The sequence below is a fragment of the Conger conger genome, chromosome 1 (genome assembly GCF_963514075.1).
Source record: "Conger conger chromosome 1, fConCon1.1, whole genome shotgun sequence".
Classification (NCBI taxonomy): Eukaryota; Metazoa; Chordata; class Actinopteri; order Anguilliformes; family Congridae; genus Conger; species Conger conger.
The window spans coordinates 34,439,012-34,465,644 of NC_083760.1; the positions used below are offsets into that span (position 1 = coordinate 34,439,012).

The window sequence follows — 26,633 nt, forward strand, 5'->3', positions numbered from 1 at the left end:
AATGTTACACAATTTTATGACACAAAGATAAATGAACGCTACATTTATTGATATTTGTCAGTCAGTCTCTTAATTACTTGATTGATAAGGCGTTGGAAACAGGTTTTATATTTGAGAGTATGCCACTGTTATTGATATTGTTATTGAGGCTACACTGAAGAACAAAAACATCCGATTGAGGGAGGCGATGTGGTGATGAGATTTCATCACAGGATGTGTGGCTTCAGCCTGACTTCAGAAAATGCAAAATGCCTTTACTAACGAGGCATATCCACCCACCTACAAGACTTCTTCATGGTACACTGTGGGACCAGTGACTATTAAAGCTAGCCTAATGCAAGTAATTGGTAACAATCAACACGTGAGAAAAATCATGAGTGAATAAAGGAACATTCCATATTCCAGATCACAGGGGGACTTTCATAAACATGTCAGAAATGTGCCTTGCAACAATTCATTCTCGTCTTCAAAGCAAAAATGCCAGACATCTGCAGACCCATCAACAGTAAATCAGAAGTACACGCAAAGGCCCCATTTACACTTGGTTGTTTCATGCATCTTTAATATCCCGATAGTGATGATCCACATAAAAATGTGGGCGGCTTGCAGCGTAGTGGTTAAGGTAAATGACTGGGATACGCAAGGTCGGTGGCTCTAATCCCGGTGTAGCCGCAATAAGATCCGCACAGCCGTTGGGCCCTTGAACAAGGCCCTTAACCCTGCATTGCTCCAGTGGAGAATTGTCTCCTGTTTAGTCTAATCAACTGTACGTCGCTCTGGATAAGAGCGTCTGCCAAATGCCAATAATGTAATTTAATGTAAAAATGCAAGTGTAATCCAAGACGCATTACACACAGATTCAAATTCTATCGCCCAAACCACTTCAGGAGGTGGGCCTGAGACACATTTAATACAACTGTAAATGCATCCATCTCTCCAAGTTGCATAGACAACTGAAATTCCTCCCAAATTATAACGTCACACGACTCAGCCGTCCTCCAAACCGGAACATATGTAACTTCACTATGACAACAAGCAAGGAGGACACGCAAAACTAAATGCCCACTTGCGATACTGACTGATTTTTTTTGCTATGGATGCAACCGGGGTCGCTGCTGAATTACAGTCACAACACAGCCGTCTTCTGCAGTACATTGTCTGCTGAATGTCATTTTCCATGAAATATGCCATACAAACGTACTATTTTTCTAGCAGCTACTATATTGGCTCTGCTAGATGTGGAACAAAACAGGAAGTCGGTTGTCTGGGATTTGAATTTTACTGTACGTGAAAAATAGCAATCGGATTTCCATCTGGCTCGCCGGAGTAGCATATGACTATCCAGTGTGAATACAATGTGGTTAAATCATATCCGGATATGATCAAGACTATCAAGTCACATGAAACAACCATGTTTAAATGCTGAGATTTCAGTGCTTTACTAGATATCGGCTCACCCCGATACAACAGACCCATATTTTTGTGGCACTCAATGCGCCAAAAATGTACATTTGAAAAACGAAACAAACAGCAAGGTCTCTTTCCAAATGGAATACCCCAGTTACTCACAAACAGCCACAGAGCATAATTTTGCATAGTTTCACTGAGAACTACTACTTCTACTGATGTAAGCCACAAAAATACAGCCCCCTTGAGGTCTGCAACATCTGGCTGAGCTACAGCTATTGAGAAAAATCATGGAACTATCGGGATGGATGCAGTACTCTGGAAAAGTGGAAATATATATGTACCTTAATTTCATTTTTGGGTGAACTGCACCTTTAAGGGCTAAACTGAATTGAACTTGCATTGCTTGCACAGAAAGGAATTCTTTGCACATTTTCAGAGAAATAGTAAGTAAAATCACATGACCATGGAAAGATAACATCTGTTTTACCTACATCTAAGAAAAGGGGTTGGCTCCAAAGAGATCTGGCATTTAGAAAGGAACCTAACATGGTCAAACTGCTGTGAGATAACCACAGGAACATATGCATGGATGTGCATTTTAATAAATGTTATACATTTGCTATTCAAATATTATATGTGTAGGATTATAACTATAAAAAAGTGGAAAAAAAATCACTTATGCTTGAGAAGGAAAGTCAGTAATATCTGTTGGCTGCTATAAGTGCAGTTATAATCTTGTGTAAAATATGACAGGGATAGGACAGGCTTGTTCACACTCACATGGAGCCCCAAAGTATCGTAGGGTGACTTCGCTGGTCTTCACCTCCCCGGCCACGTTCTTGGCCATGCACTGGTACACACCCTGGTCCGTCTCACGTGTGTCCTGGATCATCAACGTTCCATCTTCAAGTAAGTTCAGGCGAGAGTCATCACGCATGTTCAGAGCATTGCTGGAGGTGGGGAGAATATGTGTAGGGAGAGTCGCATCAGGATCGCACTGCAGACATTGCATAATGAAACTGGGCTTAATGGGAGGGACTGAAACCTATGTATTTCAGTGGAAACATCCCGAACCCATTTGCCATTTTCCCTATTTCTAAAAAAGTTTATTTCTACATAGGGATTAATCAATGATTTGGCGTTAAGAATTTGATCAATCTAATTAAACTATCAAATGTATCAATTTGGCGTATAGTAACTGTCGTGTTTTTGGTTAAATTCAGTTATGTTATTTCTACACAAGATGGTGCGCGGTCTCCAAAGAAATAACACTAGCCTGCGAGCATCCTTCTGTAGCTCATGTTAGGTGAAGGGAAAACAGTGAAACATGAGAAATAATACACCAAATTCAGAAAGGATAAGACAGATATTAAGGGAATTAACGTTATCATTTGAGCTGCCAGAATAGGTAGGTTAACGTTAGATATTGCACATGATTGAGCCAAGTTATGTCGTTAGCGGTGTGCAATCTCCCACCAAGGTGTAAAATTTGAGTAAATGGGGCATAGTCCTATTAGCAGCGAAAGGTAAACTACCTTTGGTCAAACTAGCTCTAATGTTACATTGCAAACACTTCCAGGGTTACTTTTTCTAAACCATAATACTATTATATCAACCAAATATTCAGTTAACTAACATGTACTGTTGTCGTTAATGGCAGATAATAATGTTCACCACGTTATCAACGGAAGGCCAAACAATGCCTTCATGTTCCAGTATATCCAATTTTATGCATTTACAATTTAACTACCATTATATGACATCAAGTCCAACTTCTTACAAAGATAAAGGATGTACCAAAAAAACATCTTAAAGTAATTAAAGCAGATGCTGCCAGCGGGCTGATTGGGACTACATAGCAACAGTCCTTAAAGATCGTGAGTCTTGTGGATATTTTGATGATTGCTCATTAATGTCAGCGAAAGTTGATCAAGGACATTTCTTAAAATTTGCATCCTTAATTCTGTAATACTGGATCTTTAAGGACAAAGCCTGGTTTTAACTGTACAGCAAACTTTTTAGCAGACTTACATTACAAGTAAAACTGCTAAAATAAATGAATAAATAAAATAGTTAAAACATTTTATTTTTATTTTTTTAAAGCAATTAAGTTAATCAGAGCGATTAAATTGACCCTTCAAATCTGACCTGAAACAAATAGAACTAATGCAGCAGATCTCAGATCAGATCAGGAATGGCAAAGGGCTGCTCCACTGAACCCCCAACCCGGTAACCTCAGAAGAGAGTCTTACTTGTTCCTCAGCCAGATGATCTGAGGCTTGGGGTTTCCCTCGGCCCTGCATGTGAAGTAAACGGTGTTCCCTGAGGTGACGTCCACATCCTGGGGCTCGGAGGTGATCCTGGGGACCTCTGAGGAGGGGGGGAGGGGGGTGCGGAAAGGGGGAGAAGATGTTTACCAGAGGGCCCGGCTCCAGCAGACGGCGGGGTTCTGCGGTTTGGTGCCAGGGCCGGCCCCCATTGCCAGCTGGAACCGGCCAGGCCCGGAAGAGCCCGGGAGGCTGGCTGCCTGACAGGGACTAGTGGCGTCTTGGCTCCGTGCCAAGTCAACGTTGACCTTGGACAAAGAGAGAGCAGCCACCCTGAGGGTTACACAAACCTGGGCAACAGCAGCAAACTATTCACAGAGCCCAAATCAAACTCAGATAAAACGTACCCGCAGCTAATCGCTAGCCACAATCTTTTTTTTTGCACTGCAAAACAAATACATAAATAAGACTTAACTACAAGCCTCTTAGCTTTATATCCTAATATTTAGAATTAAAATCTTATTTTTGGCTAAATGAGACAAAACAACTGCCAATGGGGTGAGAAAATTTCAATACAGTACTTAAAGCAAGTAAATATTTTCTACTTGAGAAGAAGAAAAAAGATCTTAAATCTTATTACAAGACTAAAAACGCTTGTAAAGACAGCAATGTTTGGCAGTGCAGGGGGAGGTTGCTGTTACATGTGCTTTAGATGTGGGGATGTTTGGCCAAATTATGTCATTTTACTTGTTCTGATAATGTCACATCAGTGTTGATTTGATCATAACAATTATGATATAATCTCCATCGAGAGATAAGTATAGGCCCGCTGCTGTCTGAAGACAAAAGCAGGACCTCAGGTCATAATCCAAGGGCTGTGAAGTCCAAGGTATTCCAACATAAGCAGGGTTTTCACAAGAACTGATTTCCTTAGAGAATTAGTTGACGATGAAGTCACCGTTCTCCAAGGCAACTAATCCAGGGTTGTCTCGGTTAACGTAAGGGGTACAGTAAACGTTCAGGTCAGGCGTTCGCATAAATCACAGGCTTGAAAAATAGCAAACCCTTTCAAACTGTGCTGATACATGGGGGAGCTAGGGCAGCTAGCGCACTGGGGTGATTTTTGCTAGTCCTTGTGTATCAGAGTCGTCCCACGTGCCCTCCTTCCCACATGTGGCGAACAGATTTACGGACACTCAAGTCATTGAAGGATTTCCCATAAGCCTCCTCTCTTTCCCCCCTTCAAAGCCTGCACAGGCGACACACCATAACTTTTGTACCTTTGTGCCAACCTTGACTGCAAAGCTGAAAGAACTCTAAACAGGTCAAACAATGCCACTTTGAACAACTCAGGAAACAGCCCCACAACCACCACAACACTCCCCTTCTCCTCATTAAATCTCCACAGTAAATAATAATTGGGCTGTCCTTGTTCACCATCCTGAAAAGACAGACACACACACAGAAATCAAGCTTTCTGGTGCTGAATGTGGAACTTTCTCAACCTTGTTTTGGCAGCTGTGGACCACTAAGTTTTTTCCTTTTTTTACGGGGAGAGACTGTAAAGGTTATGCAATGTTTAAATTACACATTCCTTTAGAGGAGATGTGAAAAGACTCATTAGTGAGACCATGCAAACTTAGCCCATTAAATTAATAGAGAGGTTTGTGGTTTCTTTCAGCAAGCTGCCTAAAGTGGCTACAGCTGAACACTGTGGTTTTTGCATCAAGCCAAAGGTGCCATAACAGATTTACCATCGACCATCGAAGTTTAGAAGGATCACTACGAGACGTGAACTTGGAGTGATAACCAGGTTCCATAAAAAAGTCTGTGGAATTGTACTTCCGCCAACAGCATCCTCCAAGTGAGTCACTTCAGGCATAAACAGTTTTGAGTCATCTCTAGCTGTTGATGCAGTGTCTATGTGCCAGGTCAAAAAGTAGAAGAGCTCAAAGCCACTTCCAAAGGGTTCCATCTGGGAGCAAACCCTGCTACCCTTTATCTCGACTCTCACCTCCCCTTTGAAATGCGAAAGGCAGCAGGTCAGACTCCTAGGTCCGGATATTTGTGTAAGGCTCCCCATGTGCACTGCTCTAGTAAATACCAAGCGGTGTAAATGCCGGAGCGATATTTTAACTGTGAAATGGCTACATAATATCTAGCACATAGGGGGTGTCCACCAAGCATGGAAATAATAATAAAGTCGCCATTTTTCCACTGGTGAAATGTGAACCCTATAACCAGTTTTCCCAGTGGTGCAAACACTTTTTTTGATCCCTTGGTCAAGCACAGCGGCGTTTGTACGTGGCGCTACACGATGTGGTTGACTGAGCGAGAGCTAAAAAGCCCCTGGGGGGCAGCGTGCTCACCGCAGTTGAGCTCCTCGGCGGTTAGCGTGGCCACGGACCGGCCCTGCAGGCGGGCGGGGTACTCGCAGGTGGCGGCTGCCTGGGCGTTCCCTGACTCGGCGTACTGCTTCAGCAGGTCCGCCAGCCACAGCAGCTCACAGTCGCAGTTCAGCGTGTTGGAGTCCAACCGTCTGCGGGCATACATTACATTAAAGTTGGACGCTTCCATCTAGGGTGACGTACAACAAAGTGTGTACCAATAGCCAGGGACAAGTGCACTGAACGACCCTGGAGCAGCCATCATCAAATCTGGACCTAAAATCCAAATCTGGCCCTGGTTTTCTATTCTCCCAGGTAATCAGCGGAATAATTAGTTCTACCGATTAGCCAGACTGTCTTCACACCTGACTCCCAGGTAAAGGGAGGGTGGAAAACCAGCAGTCCTCGGACCTTGAGGGCCGTGATTTGATGATCCCTGCCCAAGAGGGAAGGGTTCATGAAGTAATGACCACAAAGATAAGGACTTGGGCCTTGTAAATTAATCTGATGACAAAGGATTACATCTAAAAAACCTTTTTGTGTTTCCTTTTAGGAAACACAATGCCAAGAATAAGAAAGTATACACTTATGTAGGAACAATAAACAATTTACATAGCCAAAACGAAAGTAGCAGTAAAACCATCTTAGCAAACACAACCCTGTATGGAGTGCGAGGCGCCACAAACAGCCTGCAGCTCTCGTAGTTCTCACATTTTGTGTGTTCATTACGGCATATTGTTTCAAATTTGGACATTTAGAGGAGAATTTAGCAGGGGACAACCAACCCTTCCACCATTTGTCATTCAACTCAAACCTTTCCAACATAACATGTAAACACATATTCCTCGCTCCGCAAAACGGATACAGTATGTATTCCAGTAACTCATAACACTCCTTCCCGTACTGCTTCCCACTCTTTCCGCCTCTAGAGGAGAAACAAGCCGGCCTGAGGGGATCAGAGAGGAGCTGGGAGGTCAACTCCTCCCTCCGGCGGGAAGCTACGGAATTACTGTAGAATATTATGTGAAGGGCCAAATATTGACTTTTAATTTAATGGTGTTATACACCAAATTGCAGCACGATCTATGCTCTTGTGTGCAGGCCACCTAAAGCAGCGTTAACCAACCATTTTGAGGTAATGGTTGAAGAATGTCGGGCCATACTGACGTATACCTCCTGTTGTATTTAATATTCCCAGTCGTGCTTTACAATCCTCAGACTCTCAGACCAGACCTCTTGCATAACACCACAGCTGTCGTTGGTTTACACAAAAAAAACGGGGGGGCAGTGAGAGAGAGAGGGAGAGCGAAAAAAAGAGAGCCCAAAGCAAAATGCATATCAGTTATATACTATGTTGCGCTTTAAGACCTGAAAGGAATTGGTGTTCATATTAACACTTTCAGATGGTTTTGACTTTTTTTGTTTTCCTGTGAAAACTCATTACAGAATCACCCTCCATAAAGACAGAGATAAACAAGCCTTTTCTACTTACAGCCGTTTCATAGACTGCAGATGGGAGAAGGTACCAAGCACTAGATGTGTTATTCTGTTGTTGTGCAAAAACCTGTGGAAGGAAAGGAGAATTTAGTTCCACTAAAGTTAGTAAATTGGGCCATTTATCAACACAAATCAGCATCAGAAAACTAGGGTCACTTCACAAAAAGGGTGCCTTGCAACTATGGAAAAGTAAAACATTTGAATCATATAATTGGCAGGAAATTGTATCGTGCCATCTCAGACTGCATACATATTTTGTATTAGTAATTTTCTTCAACATACTTTAGATATTGCATTAACCCAGACCGATGCATTAATATGTAAAAAATAAGTCAATAAAAATGTCTGGTAAATTGCCTTATAAAACAAGAATTTTGGTCCATCTCTTTATCCATAGTTCATTTTCAGATTAATGTTTTTTTTATTGTAATCTTTTTTGTCGCAACTGTGCCAGGGCAACTGTTGACACGTTGTGAATTTATGGACAAAGCTAACATTTAAAAGAAAAAGCTCACCAGCATAAGCCATTGTAACTTTGTTACATTTTTTCCAAGTGTTTTTAATTCTCCAAAACGTTTACAGTAGAACCTCTGAGAGTCAAAGATATCGGGAATGAAGGTCATTGCACTGAAACTAGTTGAAACACTCCAATTTCGTGTAAATATTATATAATTTATAATTCAAAGTTAATAGCTGTTACTCCTTTGCGTTTTGCAGGCATCATTTTGTATTCATGTTATGCTTTCGATTCCATATCCCGTTCAGTTGACAGGGGACAATAGACTCAGTCCCAACATACTTAAAAGACGGAAGCTGATATATTGTGATTACTTTTTCATTGTCAATTGTTTCTTTGGAAAGCAAAGGGTACTTTTCTCATGGAATGACCCAATGAATCTTACATTCATACTGAAACCACATCATCTCATCCATTCCAAGTACCCCACAATTGTTTTTAGATATGTATATGTAAACAAACTGATATATTTAGGCATGCACAAGTACAATCGGTTACTGACCTACGAAAACAATTATGTGTATTTCCTGCTGAATACACAAGCTCACATTCACTGTGGATATCACTTGCCGTGAAGGGAGAAAATCTCTTCCAGGTCAGCTCACAAAGTTAACCTGATTCGACATGTGGGTAATGTTTTTTGGGAGACATTTTTTCAATACTCGTATTTTTGACTGGACCAATCTGAATATCACGCAAAAAAATCCCCCTTGTAGAGGAATTTGGAAAATGCTGTAAAAAGGGGGTTTAAGTCAGCGCAGGGCTGAATTATTCAGAACTGAATTATTCCTCGACACCCCTGAATCTCAGAGAATGACACTGTTGTCCGGTTTGGGGATTTACGGTTATGCAGTGAGTGCAGGTGACCTTTGAGGGCAAAGGGAGTGCAGGCTGAAATGGATTCACTGTAGGCTTCCTGCCTTCACTGTGGCGGTAACCACGGAGACCATTCCAGCCACCTGCAGGAGCCAAATGCCTCCCCCGGGAAGCGCTGCATCTGGAACTCTGCCTGACCTGGCCTGCTCAGAATTCCCCTTGGTCCCGGGGCCGTGCACAGCTTCGCCCCAGACTAACCAAAGGTGGGGGTAGGTGGTAGGTGGGTGGTACGGTGGTATGACTTCCAGTTGGAAATCATAACAATGGGAGGTTAGGAGCTGCCCGTAATGACGCGAGATGGGAAATCGCTTGCGCTTCATGTTGGAACACGCGGCCCGAGAGGAAGTCTGCAGCTGTGGAGTGCAGCTGTGGTGTACGGAACAGCCACCATCAGTAGCACGTCTTCAAAACCCCTCACCACCCCCACCACCCCCACCGATCTATTTTAACAGACTGCAACCGCCACTGACAGAAGCCTACATTTACATCAAACCACTCAAAAGTTCTGGAAACCCAGAAAATAATTTATCTTGGATCTGCAAGAACTCAAACTAAGATTTCTGCATTTAAAATACTCATTCCCCAGGTTGTTACAGATTCTTTTCCGCAGTGAGTGTAAAAACAAAAAGGCTTAATTGGGATTACATTAACTGGTAATGGTGAGGTAAGGCAGTGATAGTTTCTTCTGAGAGACCTCAGACAACTTGGAATAAGCTGCTTTTGGTGACCTGTTGAAGTACTCACAGTCTTTCCAGCCTCGGGAGGTGAGTGAAAGATTCTGGCTCTAAGCTCTCGATATTGTTGAAATGCAGGTACCTGAAAGAAAAAATATCAAAATAGGAAAAACACAATTACACATTGAATAGATATTTAGATGGATATCACTCATCACAGAACAATTTAGTTCAACACAAACTGGCTGTAACACATGGAGTCAAGACCAAGGACTGAAGTCACCAAAACACGTTCACAGTAGAATGTGAAACGTTGGCAATTAGGCCATTTTGACATTTCATCAACAGAGTTAGATAAAATGTTCCAATTGCAGATTTTAGGGTAGTAGTATTGAGTCAACACGCATTCGCACAGGACAGCGGTGTGGTCTAATCCTCAGTCCCAACATGGGAATGCCTTTACAGACTGGCCGCACAGTGGGAGCAAAGCCGACTGTGGACCTGTGGAAAGCAAATGTGTTAAATACAACAAAGCTGTGGAAAGACTGGAGAAAAGAGTAAGACAGCAGAGCAATACAGGACAGAACAGAACGTCAATAAATTGAACTAGCTTAAATATTTGTCAAGCTTAGCTATGGCAGTAGGTTCTTCTACCTAAATATTTGTAAGCACAGCAGCAGCAGCAGCGACATCTGGGTCCTTTCTCTCTGATGAAGGGAACAAACAATCGAGCAACTATCCGAATGGCATGGTTGTTTTATGTAGCACAGAAAGAGGGCAAAATAATAAAGTGCAGCCTGATGCAGAAATAATTGCATGCATCAAAATGTTTGCATCTTCATTCTAATTGCAATTTTATTTCGAATTAAAGCAGCCTGCCATTCTAGAGATATCTACTCAAAGAGACTCTTAAGCTGTCAGACAGGGCCTTGGACAAGCTTAAAAGAAACAATCTTATGTGGAAGATCTTGTGAAAGAGAGAATGTGCAATTTTCTACAGTAACATCATCAAGCTTAGAACTATTTGATATGATTTAGAAACAATGCTGATATGATGTTCATAATCATGGAACTTGAATATGACTACAAACTCATTAAACCTTAGTGTATGTTAGGGGTGTAGACTATGTTTAGCCAGGCACAGGATTAGAAGGAGAGGCTACAAAGACTGGAAAATAAAATAGCATTATTAGCAAATAGCAAATGTATTTTCCAAACTTTCTAGAAACACAAGCATATCTTGGAGCTACAATGGTGCATTCGAAGGACAAAAAAAAAAAGAATATATATATATATGCATATATATGCTGACACCAGTGGTTCCCAATGTCGGTCCTGAGGTGAATCAACATGTTAATTTGGTGACTGAACACAGGTATTTAAGTTCTTATAGGATTTGTTCCTTAAATATTAACACAATGCAGGTTTGGCTCGTTATCATTTTCTTTGTCTTGGAATCCTTCCCATCATTCCATGTGCTCACATTTTCATTAATTCAGCCCATCGATACATCACAGTCTTTAATTTGATCAGTTAAAAAATTTAACCTTTCTATGCAACCGTTTGAAATGTATCACAAAAAGCACAATGGGGACATTGTATTCTTTATGTCATGCAAAGCTATTTATAGCACAATGTGGCTTAAGATGGTAAATAGTCCGTCTAAACATGAAGAGTAATTAACAAAAATTAACAGCTACTGGGATCACAATTCTGGTTGGAACGAAAACCAGCATACACAGGAAGACCCCAGGACTGATGTTGGGAAGCACTGGCCTACAGCTTTTCTACAGGAAATGGGACCAGCCAGAACCGTATCATGCTCATTAAAATCCAATGAACATTCAAATTGTAAAATTTAAATAAGGAAATCAGCGGGAGGGGTGACAGCCTATACCGTATGTGAAAGAGCTGGTGTGTAAAGTCTGCTTATTGCTGCCTAGCATAAAATTCAGATACTTACAGCTGAACCTCAACAAATTCACACATGGAAATTAAAGCAGGCAAAACTTGGACGCAAACTTTTGTCACCGTTACAAAAATTCTTCATTAGTGTATCTAAATTAAAAACAGCTGGATGGCAGCAGCCTTATTTTTTATGAATAGTCACTTGTTCAGTACATAACGTTGGTTGTTGCAAAACTGGAGCAATTTCGACAGGGTTAACCACCTTAAGTTACAGGGGCAGAAAAGTGCTTTTGCCCATTATTTATTTAGACAACCACATAGTGGGGTAGGTCTGAGGAAGTGGCTACTACTTGTGGTGTGATATCATTTCTGCCATGCTCCATAGAAACACAGCTTTTTTACATTGTGGAACATTGCAGACTGATTCTTTAATATGAAAACCCTACATTTATGTATTTGTTTGTTTGATCATATAGATGAGAGCACAGACAAGCACATCTCCTCTGAATCAACACCAATTACTTCCAGTAAAGAAAGGTCAGTCATGGCTTAACAGGCGGACTTGTGGGCGCCCGACGGACCTGCTAGAGCCAACTTTCCACTGCTTGTGAGGCTGATAGCCATATTTGACACTGGCACGTTATGCATTTGATACCTCACCACTGGGACCATATGGACACAAAAACAGTGTTCTAAAATAGCTTCATTTATTTATTTGTTAATTTCATGACAATTGTTACTATTATTATTATTGTTGTTATTATTATTATTATTATTATTATTTCTACTATGCGCACACACACCTCCCTCCTGTTACTGATTTCAAACGGGTATAGTTTATATCCATGCAAACAAATTGCTTCAATACACCATTGGAATTCAACACAAACTTGGAATTAACAATAATATCAAGTCTCTACACTTTAATGTGTCACTTTTCATGACATTATTCTAAGCTTTAAAAAACTATAAATATCCCATAGTGGTAAAGATTTCATGGTGATCTGTAGTCAAGAAAGAAAGCAGCTTCTTTGCAGGACTACATTAAGTCTATGCATGCAATTCATTGTCTGCCAGAACTTTTTGCGCGGAAGTTTGATCCACTGACTAATTCACAAGAAATAATTACTGAAACAGATGAATAATTTCTTTGGAGATAAAATAATAATAGGTGACCCAATTTGGATGAAGGGTCAGCCTTCAGTCTTTAAAATAGAAAATGTAGAAAGTTTGCAATTACAAACTATACATAAGATGTTAAAGAACCAAATCTAAAGTTACAATAAAGACTTCTAGAAGGAGAATTGCGTTGTTTGGTCTCAATTAGAAATACACCCAAGCTATGGAAGATCTCCGTAGGTCATGTGGAGAACATTAATCGCATTTATAACTCCATCACATACTAGAATCTAGGTCATTTCAGTTGCTTGCCAAATAAATTAGGTTTGGTATTATAGGAAAATTGGTCAAGGGGACATTTCTGGTTAACCACACATGAGCTTTAATACAATGTTTTTAACAGACAAACTGACATCTGAAATTTCATCAAGAGGCAAGCGGACATAACCGGGGGGGGGGGCAAACGAGAAGCCGTAGAAGAGATGAGGTGAGGAGGGGAGAATAGGAGGGGAGACTAAGCACATTTACATGAATAAAAGGACTGAGGCCTCTACGGTCGTGTGATTATTCCATGCCCCGCCCAGCTTCTCGATGACGAGACAGCGCTCTTGAAGCCATGGCAACGGGGTATTGGGACATGCCGAGCATGCGGGGGGTGGGGGTGAAGCGCTACACACATGGGAGTGAGGTGCAAGGAGGGGCAGGGGATGCACACACGACATGCACAGTGGCAACGTGACAAGGCGCTCGGGGTTCGAGGGGAGGTAACAGGTATTAGGAGATGGGGGGGGGGGGGGGGTTGGGGGGTGGGAAGGAGGAGGAGTAGTTCACTTACAGTTGCTCTAGAGACACAAGTCCCTTAAATGCTTGTCTGTCAATTGATTGGATTTCATTCTTGTACAAATAGCTGAAAGAAGAAATAATCAGTAATATTAGTACACACAGGGTACGAATCGGGAGGGGGAGCTAAATTAACTGCTCCACTAACACACTGTGCTAACAAACAATTTACTTCTTATGGCCAGGACATGTGACCTGCGACACAAAACATTTATAGTTCTAATTTTGTGCCTTTCGTTTCGGGTGGTTTTCAGTTCCGTTTGGATGACTATTTAAATCAGCTGCCTGGAAGTTAGAGATTTTTAGTAGCAAGTATAATTACAGTCGCACAGCAATCACATTCATAAGCACATTTTAAACATTTAAACTCAAGGGTTTAGGCTCACAAAAGCAGTGTTCCTAACCAATTGTTAGCCAAACAGGGCATCACAGCTCAAACATATTTAGACATAAGTTTGTTAATCTTACAGTTCAGTAAAAAAACAAAAAAACTAAACAAAAACAGACAGAACATTCTTTAAGCTCACAATAAGGAATTAACATATAAACAAAAAACAGATCAGTATATACTAAATAAAAGCATACAAAATTGTCAAGACTTATTTTGGCCTTTCAGTCAAAGCCCAGTTTTTCTATAATGGTTTTCAAGGATGGATCTTGACACAAAATTTAAATTTAAAAGTTTAAAATGCAGTCGAATGTGTGTATGTTTGAATGACTTGTATTATTTAAATAACAAACCCAGAAGGGTTCCTTTCTTTGATCTGTAAAAAAAACAAACAAAAAAAAAACAGACTTTTGTCCTGACTTTTGGCATCACTGTTGACTCTAGGGAAATTAGTCTCTTCCTGTACCAGGACAGCACATAAGTGCTAATAAGTAGGCCTAGTTTCTGCAGTAAATTATACCCTCCCAAAAGATTAGGCTGAATTGCTTTGTAGCAACACGATATGATCCTTACTCTGCAATTCACTGACCTGTGATAGCAAGTGAGTTCCATACTTTAAAGCAATGAGATTTTCTTGGTTATAGAGTGGTCTGGTAACTCTTTCTCCCCCTGAATGGCCCATCCATTTTTACAGACAGAGTAGTCAGTCCTCATGGGGGAGGGAATGCGTTTGTGTCAACAAAAAAAAAACCCCAATGGCTCCTTGTGGACCCATCTATTCAAAGGACACGTCAAGGCTTTCTTTCCCCATATGGAGAGCCAGGTCTTACATCTGTGTTGTTGTTCAGCACTTGATTGATCAATTAAAGCAGTCGATTACACAATTAACTCACTGCCTGATTTCTTGGGATTCATGAATTGGAAAAACTAAAACAAACAGACCCTATGGATCACCACAACCAAAGTAGGTCAACCCTGCTTCAGGCATTTAATTTCAGTTAGAGAATTTCCTGTTAGATTCCACATGGATTCAATTCAATTCAAAAGATCACAATATAGGCTTCCATACAAAGCATCTGTCATAACATCCTGTGATATAGTGCAAATCTGTGCAAGTTAATATGGATTTGGTTTGAATCTTCCACTGCCCGAAGACAACAGAAATATCAGAAATATTGGTCTAAACTTTAAGTCGGCTCCTAGCTGACTTCAGTTGACATTGATTAATATTGAAGTGACTGGACTAATCTCAATAAGAAATCTATTCCATAAAAGCGTTGATATGGCAAAACTGCAACAAGTAATTGGGCCTGGTTTATTTTTGTCAAAAAGTACAGAATGTTAGATAGGACATGGGTGGCCTGGTCCTGGAGAGCTGCATACTCTGCTGGGAAGTACTACAGCCACTTACACCAAAGAAACCAGGTGAGGTGAAAACTGTGTAATCCACAGCTTTAATTGATCGATTAAGTGCCAATAACAACAACCTGGCGGCCGTCCAGGACCTGGGTTGGCCAACTCCTGATCTAGGAGATCGGTCATTGTGAAAGTGGCTATTTCAGAGATGGGAAACAACGGCCATGACACTGATCTCTGCTCAATGGACAGGAGGTCAGCGAACAAGGCAAGGCCTTGCAATGACATGAGAGAAGGTAGTTATCATAGGGGTGGGTTTTCCCACTGACTTGGTTAGCTCCAAGCTAAAATCATCTTGCTTTGTAATTCAGCTATTAAGAAGATTTCGGTCAGTCACGTTCTAATTATAGCATCGTCGGGGGTGGCGGCAGTGGTGATTAAGGGGAGGTGTCTGGAACAGCACTGGAAAGGTCAGTCTAAATACCAAAAAAGACTACTTCTATTCTACCAGCAGGAACACTCCTATCAATTGACAGGTGAATGCAGGAACCTTTATTTGCTTGCGATATTTGAATTGCTCCAGAAAAAGTGCCTTGAAAGGGTACTATTAAAAGGAACGTAACATAAGATATATAGCTGATAGACAAACGGACCTGAGCCACTGTGTAAATATGTCCATGTGATGTCATTTGCAGTTCAAGGCATCAACTGTTAAGAATGTGGGAGAGAGACCCACTTTGTTTAAAGGACTGGGGGGCGAATGTCAGGCAACTATTTGAACGTAATCCTAAAGAGTTTACCTGCATTTTCTATGCTGCTGGTTTAGTGAGGTCAAATCTTTATACTTTTTTTAATTCTCCTGAATGCACGAGTGAACTAGTCCACTAGTGAAATCCCTACTAACACAGAATGCACTGGTGTGATCCAAATTCCACACCAGACCATGGGACTTGAGAATGCCTTCACAAGAAACTCAAGAAAACAGTTTTACATTTATACAACTGAACACCAATTAAACACAAGCATGAACTAAGTTCTTATGGATGTTTACGGAGGGGTTATTTTATTTTACTTTATTCAGTTGTGTTTTCTTCTGAAAAAATAAGTTATCTATTTTTGCCAAACATTGATTCTGCAGGTTGTTTCTCGGTAACGTATGGCATTTGGAAAAATAATAATCTCCTGCTGTTAACATCCATATATATACAATAACAAAAAACCATTTGAAAACCAGGTTCACTACTTGGTCGACATATAGCTGAAGAACGCTTTGACATCTTACAAAAACGCAGGATTATACCGTGCCCTCCAAAATTATTCACACCCTCAACAGTGATGAACAAAAACCTTTATCTTTCTGGTAGGGGAAAAACTGTTTTTTGGGCAAAATGTCTTGGTACTTCACTGGAGTTCACAAGCCCACTGAGATCAAAGCAGTGTTCCTGCTAAATTCATTCTCACTGCCGCTGCAAGAACTGCATAAAATAATCTGGATGTCATCGTTACTGTGTGCAGCACTGCTCTGACAAGCACACATTAACACACTCCCTGATCAAAGGTACACCCCATCCTGCTCATAACTTGCTGAAACTATCCCATCTTGAATCCCCAATGAGAGACCTCATGGTCAGTCTGAGAGCGAGAAAGGCAGATGGGTGCGACTGGTGTTGTGTAGCACCGTCAAATTCATGTGTAGCTATGTGCGTACTGTAGGCTACAAACTCATTGTTCTTTTTTTCTCAAGCTTGCTTCACGAATTTTGAAGGCATGGTCATAATTACAATGTTGCAAATCAATCTTAGTATGCTGGACATAATAAATGACAGATTATGCTCTTGAAAACATTAATCGATGCTACCCTAGTTTCACATAGGCTTGACCTGTGCTTTTACATTTTTAACTGCATTTGCATTACTGTAAGGGGGGGGGGGGGGTGCTGTGTGGGCTAGATGCTATGGTGAAGGAGGTGCTATGGTGAAGGAGTGTTACGCAGTGCATGTACAGAAAGAATAAGTATTTTCCATAGTTAGGCTACGTCATTAGGAACATTAATGATGTCCATTTAGAAAGACATCTTTCATTTTCCTTATAATGAACACATTAGACAAAAATGTATAATGGGTACATTTAAAATAAAGGCACATATTTATAGGCTAACAAATTGTTTTGGCATGTTTGTATTATGATGATTAATAAGGCATTCGCTTTCTGTGTAAGTATATTTCCCTAATTAACTGAAAACAAAAAAATTCTCATAAACATGTCCAGAACAGAGATAATAAATCATTTTTAGCCTTACATGGGAGGGGTCGTCAGTTGGCGAGGGTATTTTCACACCTCATTCGGGTTATTCATGTCCGTGGTCACTGAAATTTCAGAATAGGTGAGCAGGAGCTTGTAAGAAGCAGAATTACTGAGTTTGCTGGCAAACTGTAGTAAAACACGGCTAAAACCCAGAGTAGGCTAAAACCCGGAAACCCTCCTGAATATGGAACATAGACTGAAGTAAAAAAAAATAGACAAGCTGTTCTGGGTTTTACTCAGTGCAGTTATCCAGCTATATGTATGCTTATATATATTTATACTTATGCATTTTAACAATAGCCAATGCCAAATGTTTGAAGACAATGTAGACCAAGTGCAAAAATACACATTCTGAAATGCACTGGGATCAGGATTCTCATCCTCGTTATTGTTCAGAAGTTTGACGGGTGTTACCCTGTGTGCAGGCCTAGTGAAACAAACTGACACATGTTTGATTTTAGTATTGCAAATTGATCATGCTCCATTTCAATCAATGTTCTGAGTCAGGGCGGCCTGTAGCGTAGTTGTTAAAGTAAATGACTGGGACATGAAAGGTCAGTGGTTCTAATCCCGGTGTAGCCACAATAAGATCCACACAGCCGTTGGGCCCTTGAGCAAGGCCCTTAACCCTGCATTGCTCCAGGGGAGGATTGTCTCCTGCTTAGTCTAATCAACTGTACGTCGCTCTGGATAAGAGCATCTGCCAGATGCCAATGTAACAATGTAATGTAATAATGAGTCACTCAGTGAGCACTTTATTAGGCAGACCTGTACACCAGCTTGTTAATGCAAATATTTCATCAGCCAATCATGTGGCAGAAACTAAAAGCATAGAAGCATGCAGACATGGTCAAGTGGTTCAGCTGTTGTTCACAGAAAATGGGGAAGAAATCCAAGTGACTTTGATAGGTGGGATAATTGCTGGTGCCAGATAGGATGGTTTGAGTATCTCAGAAACTGCAGATCTCCTGGGATTTTCACACACAAAGTCACTAGTGTTTACAGAGAAAAACTGAAAAATTGCAGTGAGCAGCAGTTTTGAGGGTATTGTTAATGAGAGAGGTCAGAGGAGAAGGGCCAGACTGGTCAAAGTTGGCAGGAAGGTGACAGTAATGCAAATAACCACACATTACATTAACAGCGGTATGCAGAAGAGGATCTCTTAACATACAACACATCAAACCTCTAAGCAGAGAAGCAGCAGAAGACAAAAAAATAAGCCTAATAAATACCTAACAAAGTGCTCAGTGAGTGCATAGCAACATAATATATAAAACAACAAGTAATAAGCATTTTATCGAATAAACAGTAAAAACAACAGGTAATCTATCTGAATAGCTCTATTCATGTAGCACTTACGTCATCCATTTTGTCAATATAATTAAATAAGGGTTGAAGCACCTTTCCCAGTGATAATATTTCCCAGTGATAATATGGAGGCATGTTTCTGAAGTATTACACTCCAGTAGGGCACGCTATGAATGCTCTTTATGGGTATTATAATGACTTCGTCATTATGGCAATGTTAGGCCTATTTCTTGTATAGGCTGTGACTACAAACGTCATTAAATGTACAATTCCATTAACGAGGCCTACGGTTAAAAGAAAGGACAATGTTTAAAATTTAAATAAAATATTTATCCCAGAAATTTGCATTATTATAATCCAATTTTCACCCGTTCTTTAAAATGGAAAATAACCCCAAAGAATTCAGAATTTTTAATACAAAATAAATAAGCCTTAACTATTTTAAATGTTACTAGACTAACACTCATTAGACTAATACCCATCTGTGCAAAAAAGTCTAATAATGAAAATTCAACACATGAATGAACAAAAGGTCACATTGTATATTATGAAAGCATATGAAAGCATATGAATTAACAAACCATCGCATGCAAACGCAACAAATGAAATGACAAAAGATCGTATCCGATTTGATTAAAGCAATGTTTTGGAATGTGATTGAAAAAAGATCCAACTTGTATTCATCACCACCAAGTTTGCCATTTATCGTTTACCGCAACGCATACAAATGTCATTGAAAAGCCACACTCATGAATGCAGATCCCAGATCCTACAGGTTCTTTGTCGCAGCCTCGCAGGTGGTTTTTCTGAAGCAATTTTGCAAAGTATTTGCCAAAGTGAACCACACTGATTTTAAATTGGCTTTCAAAAATATCTTCCCTAACATAGCTTGCTAGTACTATTTAATTTAGTACAACTAATCATAAATATGGTGTCCGCAGTTTATCACTAGCTAGCTAGCTAGCTAATGAAAACTCACCATGTTCCAAATACTGCAGCATTCATGACAAATAAGAAATTACTTCCAGATCAGCTTTGGGTTTTTGTGTGTGTAAAGTGTAAATCCTTCAGTTTTCATACAAGTCTTGGTACGAGTCACATACGCGATCAATTTCAGCATACAGTGACATGGTGTTCCCTTTCACAGTGCGGTGGGGAAGCGGTTGCTAACGAGAGACTACAAACAGGGCAGGCTTATACGGCTCAGCCGTAGTGTTGGTGGTAGTTGTGCTTCAGGCGCTGTTTGGAACATCGTGAATAGGTATTCGGAACATCGCGAGCCAACACGGTCTTCCGAACACAGGGACGTTGTGTAATTATTAGTTGTTTTTCCTATAATTACTGGTCCAATTCACATACATTCAAGTGATTGGGATAGCCAATAAGCAACCATAATCATAAACCACATTCCTCAGGAGAAGCACCAACATTGAACAGGCGTTAACTTCTGGTGGAAACGGCCGCTTCCCCATGTTCTGTTCAGAACACAGTGAGTCTACATTATATCACATGCAACTTCTTCCAGACCTACTAGATAGCTATATTACTAGCCTAGTTATAAGTTATTTGAATAGCACTGATGACTGAGGCTACTAGGAAAGATTAATGCAATTTGAGGTAAAGGAACAAAGTCATTGACATTGAATGACTGCAAATTTTCGAAAAAGGATTTCACTCATTTGCCCATCTCTATCTGGAGCTTGTGACAACAATAGGGGCCTGTGGTTGGATTGTGGTATCGATTGGCCTCGAAGTCGAAAACTGAAAACGTTGATATACTTGGGCGGGTGTGGCCTTTGATTGACATTTGCATGCCAATGTGGTGAATGATAAATGAAACGATAAATGGAAAAATTGGTGGTGATGAATGATAAGTCGGCTCTGTTTTTAAATCAAATAAACACCGGTTTAATCAAATCGCATAGGGGATTTTGTTCATTCAAGTGGTTGCATGCGATGGTGTTGCTTGTTAATTCATCTGTTGAGTTTTCATTATCAGACGTGGTCGTTTGATAATTGGAAATGAAGCAATGAATAGCTTCCATACACATTTACCATGTAGCGCAATTGGTAAAAGTATCTTGAGAAGGGCAAATATCCAGCGAGTGCATCTTTAAAGCACAGGTTATAAAGTGTGCACCACAATAAGCAAAATCAGCAGAGTGAAGTTTTATGAATGTATGAATACAGTTCCTTGGACTCCTGCAGTGAAATTAGAAGGTGGTGGGCTAATGTGAATCAGCAGTCTTGTTCTGCAGACCTGAAAGAGGAAGGCGAGAGGGTGGAGGAAGAAAGCAGCCCTTTCAGACACACCAATCGCACGTAACTGTAAACACAGACATAGCTCTAACCACCATTGAGGACTCAGAAAGGGACAAAAGAACAAGGCAATATGAGCAAAGGGAAAAGCTGTTACAGCTATTTCCATTACCCCTGGAGCAAGCAGATGTGTTTTTATGTGGAAGAATTCAGAGATTAAGAGTGCCTGATTTACCTCAAAAGCACCACCACATTCCTACACTCCCCATCAAAAAAAAAAAAAGTAGCTGAGATTTAGGCTAAACAGTTTTGCAGTGAAGGAATGTTCATTTTTCATACACAAGCGCAAACCATCCTGATTTTCCTGAATGTTGATTACATTCCAACAGTGGGAGTGAGTCTGCCCTGTACATTGTTTTACCAGTGTGCCCGTCTGTCAGAATTCCTTGTCAAGAAGCTTAGTTCAGGCAAAGCTATCTGAGGGTCCACCATGAACTAAAAACAGCTTCATCCATCATGTCATACTTTTTGTCCTGCATTGACATGCCAAAGGTAAACCAGGCCTAGCTAGTAACAGTAAGTGGTCTTTCTGAGAAATACATTTTTGTTTTCCTTCAATATGACAATAATGAATAACCCAGTATAGCTAGTATAATCCAATAATATCTACTGTGCCAACTTAAATATCAATAAATGAAAGAATGTCACTTTGCTCTTGAAATAGAGAGGTAAGTCATTGCACTAAGAATATACTGTATTAACCTAAATTAACTCTGACATCCAATCTGGTTTGACAATGTGCTCAATGAGAGTGTATTCGTGAACAATGTTCTTTTTATACAAATGTTGCTGGGATACAGTCAAGCAAATTTACAGTACTGAGGAAAGTTAATTATGGAAAGAGCTGCCTCGCCTTAGATTTACAAGAGGGCACAAAATAATGAGGTGCCAGCCTGGTTGATCTAAAATTAGAAGTGGTACAAATGGCAGTGTTTACTTGTATTTGAAGCCACCAGATTAGTTTCCATTTTATCCACCTCTGAAATTTTGCCTTTCACTGAGGTCCTCGCAGTAATACAGGGGTGTGTGAGAGATTTACAAGGAGATGAAAAGTTGTTTTGCAACGGTTGCAACGGTTGCATCACACGGTTTCCCAAAAACTGCTTTTCATGAAAGTGATGAAAAAGATGAACTACCAGCAAAGAGGAGCGAGGTTGCATCTTGTTTAAATAATGCCCCAATGTTTGTGGAATTACAAATACCCATCTCCTCACAGGTTTCAACAGCAGACATGAGTGACAACTTTCATCAAGGAGATAAATAAATGATGCTTGTTTTTTGTACACTCACAGATATTTGAGGTTTTCTAGATCTTCAAAGGCACTTCTTGGGATTCTTCTTATTTGATTATTGTTCAGTAGCCTTGAAATAAAAGACGGTTATTAGGTGTGTTGAAATGTGGAATGAAACACTACAGAAACAAAGATATAAACCACAGCACATATTTACTTGGTGAAATTATTCTACAGCAGAAAAAAAAAAAAAAATCCCATTGTCACAGGGTACAATGCGGTATGAAAGGCAATACAAAAATCTGTATAAAAATATACTGTTGTGCAGCTGTCTAGAGTACTGCTGAACTTAGCACAGAGGAACTCTTGATTTAATTCTCTGACACAATTTGCTCTGTGGTGCAAATGGCTAGGAAAACAAGCAGATAATCTGGAAAACATAAAAAACGGAACGTTTGTTCTTGTTTTGTTTTTCTGCTTTGCCAAAATGTTCCAAGGACTGTTTGACGAAAGTATCCATGATTAGACTCAAATACCATATTTGCTGAAAATCAACATGAATTAATAATGACTGGGTCCTAAATAAAATACAAGGAACCTAAAATGAGATCTTGACATAAAAGTGTGGACTATGATTTTAACCTTTCTGTCTGAAAGCGTACTTACATACATATGTATGATAGATGGTACCGGTACCGTGTTAAAAGTAAAACAAAAGAAATCCCACTCAGATTAGGAAGTGACCTATATGTGTGAAACAATGACAGAATGCACTATAAATCCTTGGCTCCATCAACAGGAGTGCAAATGGCATTCTGCGGAAAGAAATATGCCCTAGGCAGAAATCAAACCCCACATCCCAAGGTTCTAGTGGAACTTTGCTCCGATTCGTAAACTGAAATGAGACTTTGCTCTAGTTCAGTCGTTCCAAAACTGGGCCCTGGGGGACCCCTGAGTATGTAATTATGTGCCATTGATGTTTCAATTCCCATGTTCATATTGTGTTTATTGTGCTATATTGCAAGCTATTACATAAAAAGGCAACTTACATGGAACATAAATAAAATAAAGCAAAAAAAAAAAACAAAGCAAAAGATAACGAGCCAAACCTGCATTGTGTTGATTCATTTGTAAAATAAATTAAACGCATGCGTTCAGCAACCCAATTAGGAGCCCGTTGATTGGCCACTTTTTATATAATTGTTTGGAATATAGCACAATAAAAACACAAGTTTTATTCTTCCTGGCATGCATAGCCATGTCTGAGAAAATCTGGCTTGAGAGGGCAAATAATCCTTCTGAACATGAAAAGCAAATAAGAAAAATTAACAGCTTGTTAAAGTTTTGGGATTCCAATTGTGGTTGGAACAAAAACCAGCATACACCAGGGGCCCCCAGGACCGAGTTTGAGAACCACTGCTCTAGTTCATGAAGTGAAAACAAAAAAGTTTAATGATAATGATACTTACAGCGTGTTCAGATTTTTTAGTCTTCTGAAGGAGCCAGGTGGGAGATCCTTTATTTTGTTGAACCGCAGATCTCTGTAAAAAAAAAAAGAAAAGAAAAAAAAAAAAGGAATAAATCTCAACAGGATCGGCAAATAATCAGCAACAGGAGAACTGCTTAGAATGTAGAAGCCATTATGGAGATAAACGTTGGCGAAATTAACAGTGCCACCGCAACCATGCGTCACCCCATACACACAAGTCTTGTCACTGCTGGATTCCCGACAACGGTCGTCCTGTACAGCTGCAGGCAAAGTCTAATCACAGGTATGACAAAGGGGCGCTCTGTTGTGTTCTTGAAGGCAGACTAACTCGGGACCTGACCAACCACCACAACAAAAAAGTTCCAGTCTTCAAAGATTCCCAGTGCCTGAGTCATAGTCAGGTTCAGCCCAACTACAGTAATGGCAACAATGATGGCACTATCTTTGAGGGCACGAGATACAAGCGCTAACCACAGCCTCCACTTCAATGAGCCCTCATCATCAAATGTCCCATCACAAATGCTGACTAACGCTTAAATACAAGTTAGCGGTCTGTTCCATGTAAACATGAAATGTGTAAGCAACAGGCTAGCGCATTTTACCATTCTACAAAGAAATGGATGGTTGAAAGCAGGCCTAAGTGTGGTTAAGTGTAGCAAGTTTCTGAAAAATATTACAACAAGTTTCTGAAATGATCAAAACCAGAAAACCTGGGTAGCCCATCCCCTTGCTCTGATTCACATTTTATTCAATAAAGTCTTAAATTCCTGAATGTTACACTGTTAAATCCAACATGTTTCCGTTGCTTTGACCAGAGGAAGCACCATCTGTAAATCCCATCCATGAAAATACACACTCTTTTCCACTGAAAATGTGAAATACGCATGAATGAATTTGGCTAATTTACAGACAGGCCACATTTGTTGCTCATTCCATGTTTGTGGGTACCCAGGGAAGCAAGCTGCTGAAGAGTACAGCATGTGAGTGTTATTATATTACAGAATACTTTGTGATGTCATTTCCCTTCTTCTGGAGGCAGCAGGAACAGCTGTGAGGGTTCCTGCCTTGCGTTCCCCTTGATTTTCGGGAAGCAGCTGTTCACCATTTTCTTCCGTCTCACAGAATGACTGTCTTGAAATTGTAAACACAGTTTCAAATGACTCGGCACACTAAGCGAGTGAGGCAATATTGAGCAACAGCTTGTCCCTTGCCTGAAAAACTTGATTAAGGGCTCAATACAATTCTACCTATTGAGTACATGAACGCAGGAGTGTTTCCAGACACCCCAAACACCACCACTACAACATCATTATTACCACTACAACAGCAAGGCCACCACTACCACAGCACCACCATCACTAGAAGATCAACTTCAGAACCACTACCATAGCACCAGCAAGCAACACCACCTCCACCACTACAACAGCAGGGTAATCTCATGTCAACTCAGCACACATCTGTGCCACATCGTGTTGGATTTTAATGAGATTTGGCATGCTGATTTGGCTTTAGAAGAAATCCCTGGAACTGAAAGTAGACTATGGTGGGCAAAGAAACTTTGACTAGCCCCATCTAAATTTCTGTGGATCATAGATACACTGTACATTAGGGATGTGCATTACAGGACTAAATCATTTTCGAATAGTTTATGGCTATTGAGGGAGAATATTCGAATATTCAAAATCCCCTGCACACACGCAAAAATAAATAATTAGGCATAAACATATAAATAAAAAACAAGCACCCTTGCAGTCCTGGTTCAACAATGGCTTTTTAATAGAACTGTGTATCATTCAAAAGTAATGGTTACATAAGGCAATGGTTAAATAAGAGGCTATTTTTTGTAGGATATCATTTTTTAAACAATTAACCTACCGACAATAACACCAGCCTCATTAGAATAGGCGTTTGATTCCGCGATGGCTTTTTAAATAGAACTAGGCTAGAGCCTATTATTCCAATCAAAATGGTAATAACAAAGTTAAATAAAAGGCTATTCAGGTAGTCTATATATTTTTAACAATTAGGCTACCATACAATCGACAATAACAAAAGCATCAAATTGGATGAGACGAGTCAATCAATGAACATTATAATGCAAGTCTCTATAAGTTCTTATTTAAAAAGACCAGCATGTCGACGTGATCTTGATGAAGGCGAGAGCACAGCCGATTCACTATCAGTCCTGCTGCAGAGAAAACTCTCTCCGACAGCACAGAAGTAGCAGGCGCACATAAGTATGCCATCGCCAGTTTCGCCAGTCTTGCATACTTCGTTTCGTGAATCTTCCACCAATCTAGTGGATCTAGGTGCGGAGGGATACACGCGTCCTCGCAGTAAAGTTTTAATTCTGTGTCAAGTGTTGCAGCTGTCTCTGTATGGTACTCTTCGCCAAATAGAGCTGCAATGGCAGAGTCAAGACGGGGTTTTTTGGCCATCTCTGATGTACCCGGTTGAGGGTCATCACTGTTCTCTACCACCTCCGTGCTTATTGAAATAAGCTCATGAACCCTGGCTTTGACAGCATTCTTGACCGCTTCGTCGGCAAATCGCAAGTGTTTATGCCTTGGGTCGCAACTTTACGTGCGCTATCCACCTCATCGGGTGCTATGCGCTGTTTCAGTGACACAGACACGGCGTTTTTGAACTGGGTGACTTTTGTGGATTCGCCTGGAGATGTACACAGATGTTTGGACAGCAGAGTTGCTGTGGCGAGATATGTAATTTAACTAGACACCCCGG

General features: G+C 40.4%; 1 protein-coding gene across 1 annotated transcript in view; it reads right to left on the reverse strand.

Annotated features, from left to right (window-relative positions):
- LOC133138773 (peroxidasin) overlaps window positions 1–26,633 on the reverse strand; it is an 82,905-nt gene that overhangs the window by 32,537 nt on the left and 23,735 nt on the right. The window contains exons 2-9 of the mRNA XM_061257805.1: window positions 23,872–23,943; window positions 22,461–22,532; window positions 13,491–13,562; window positions 9,699–9,770; window positions 7,557–7,628; window positions 6,047–6,216; window positions 3,663–3,780; window positions 2,191–2,360 (exon numbers count right to left, since the gene is read on the reverse strand). Coding sequence (XP_061113789.1) covers window positions 2,191–2,360; window positions 3,663–3,780; window positions 6,047–6,216; window positions 7,557–7,628; window positions 9,699–9,770; window positions 13,491–13,562; window positions 22,461–22,532; window positions 23,872–23,943 — 818 coding nt within the window. The remainder of the gene's footprint in view (window positions 1–2,190; window positions 2,361–3,662; window positions 3,781–6,046; window positions 6,217–7,556; window positions 7,629–9,698; window positions 9,771–13,490; window positions 13,563–22,460; window positions 22,533–23,871; window positions 23,944–26,633) is intronic.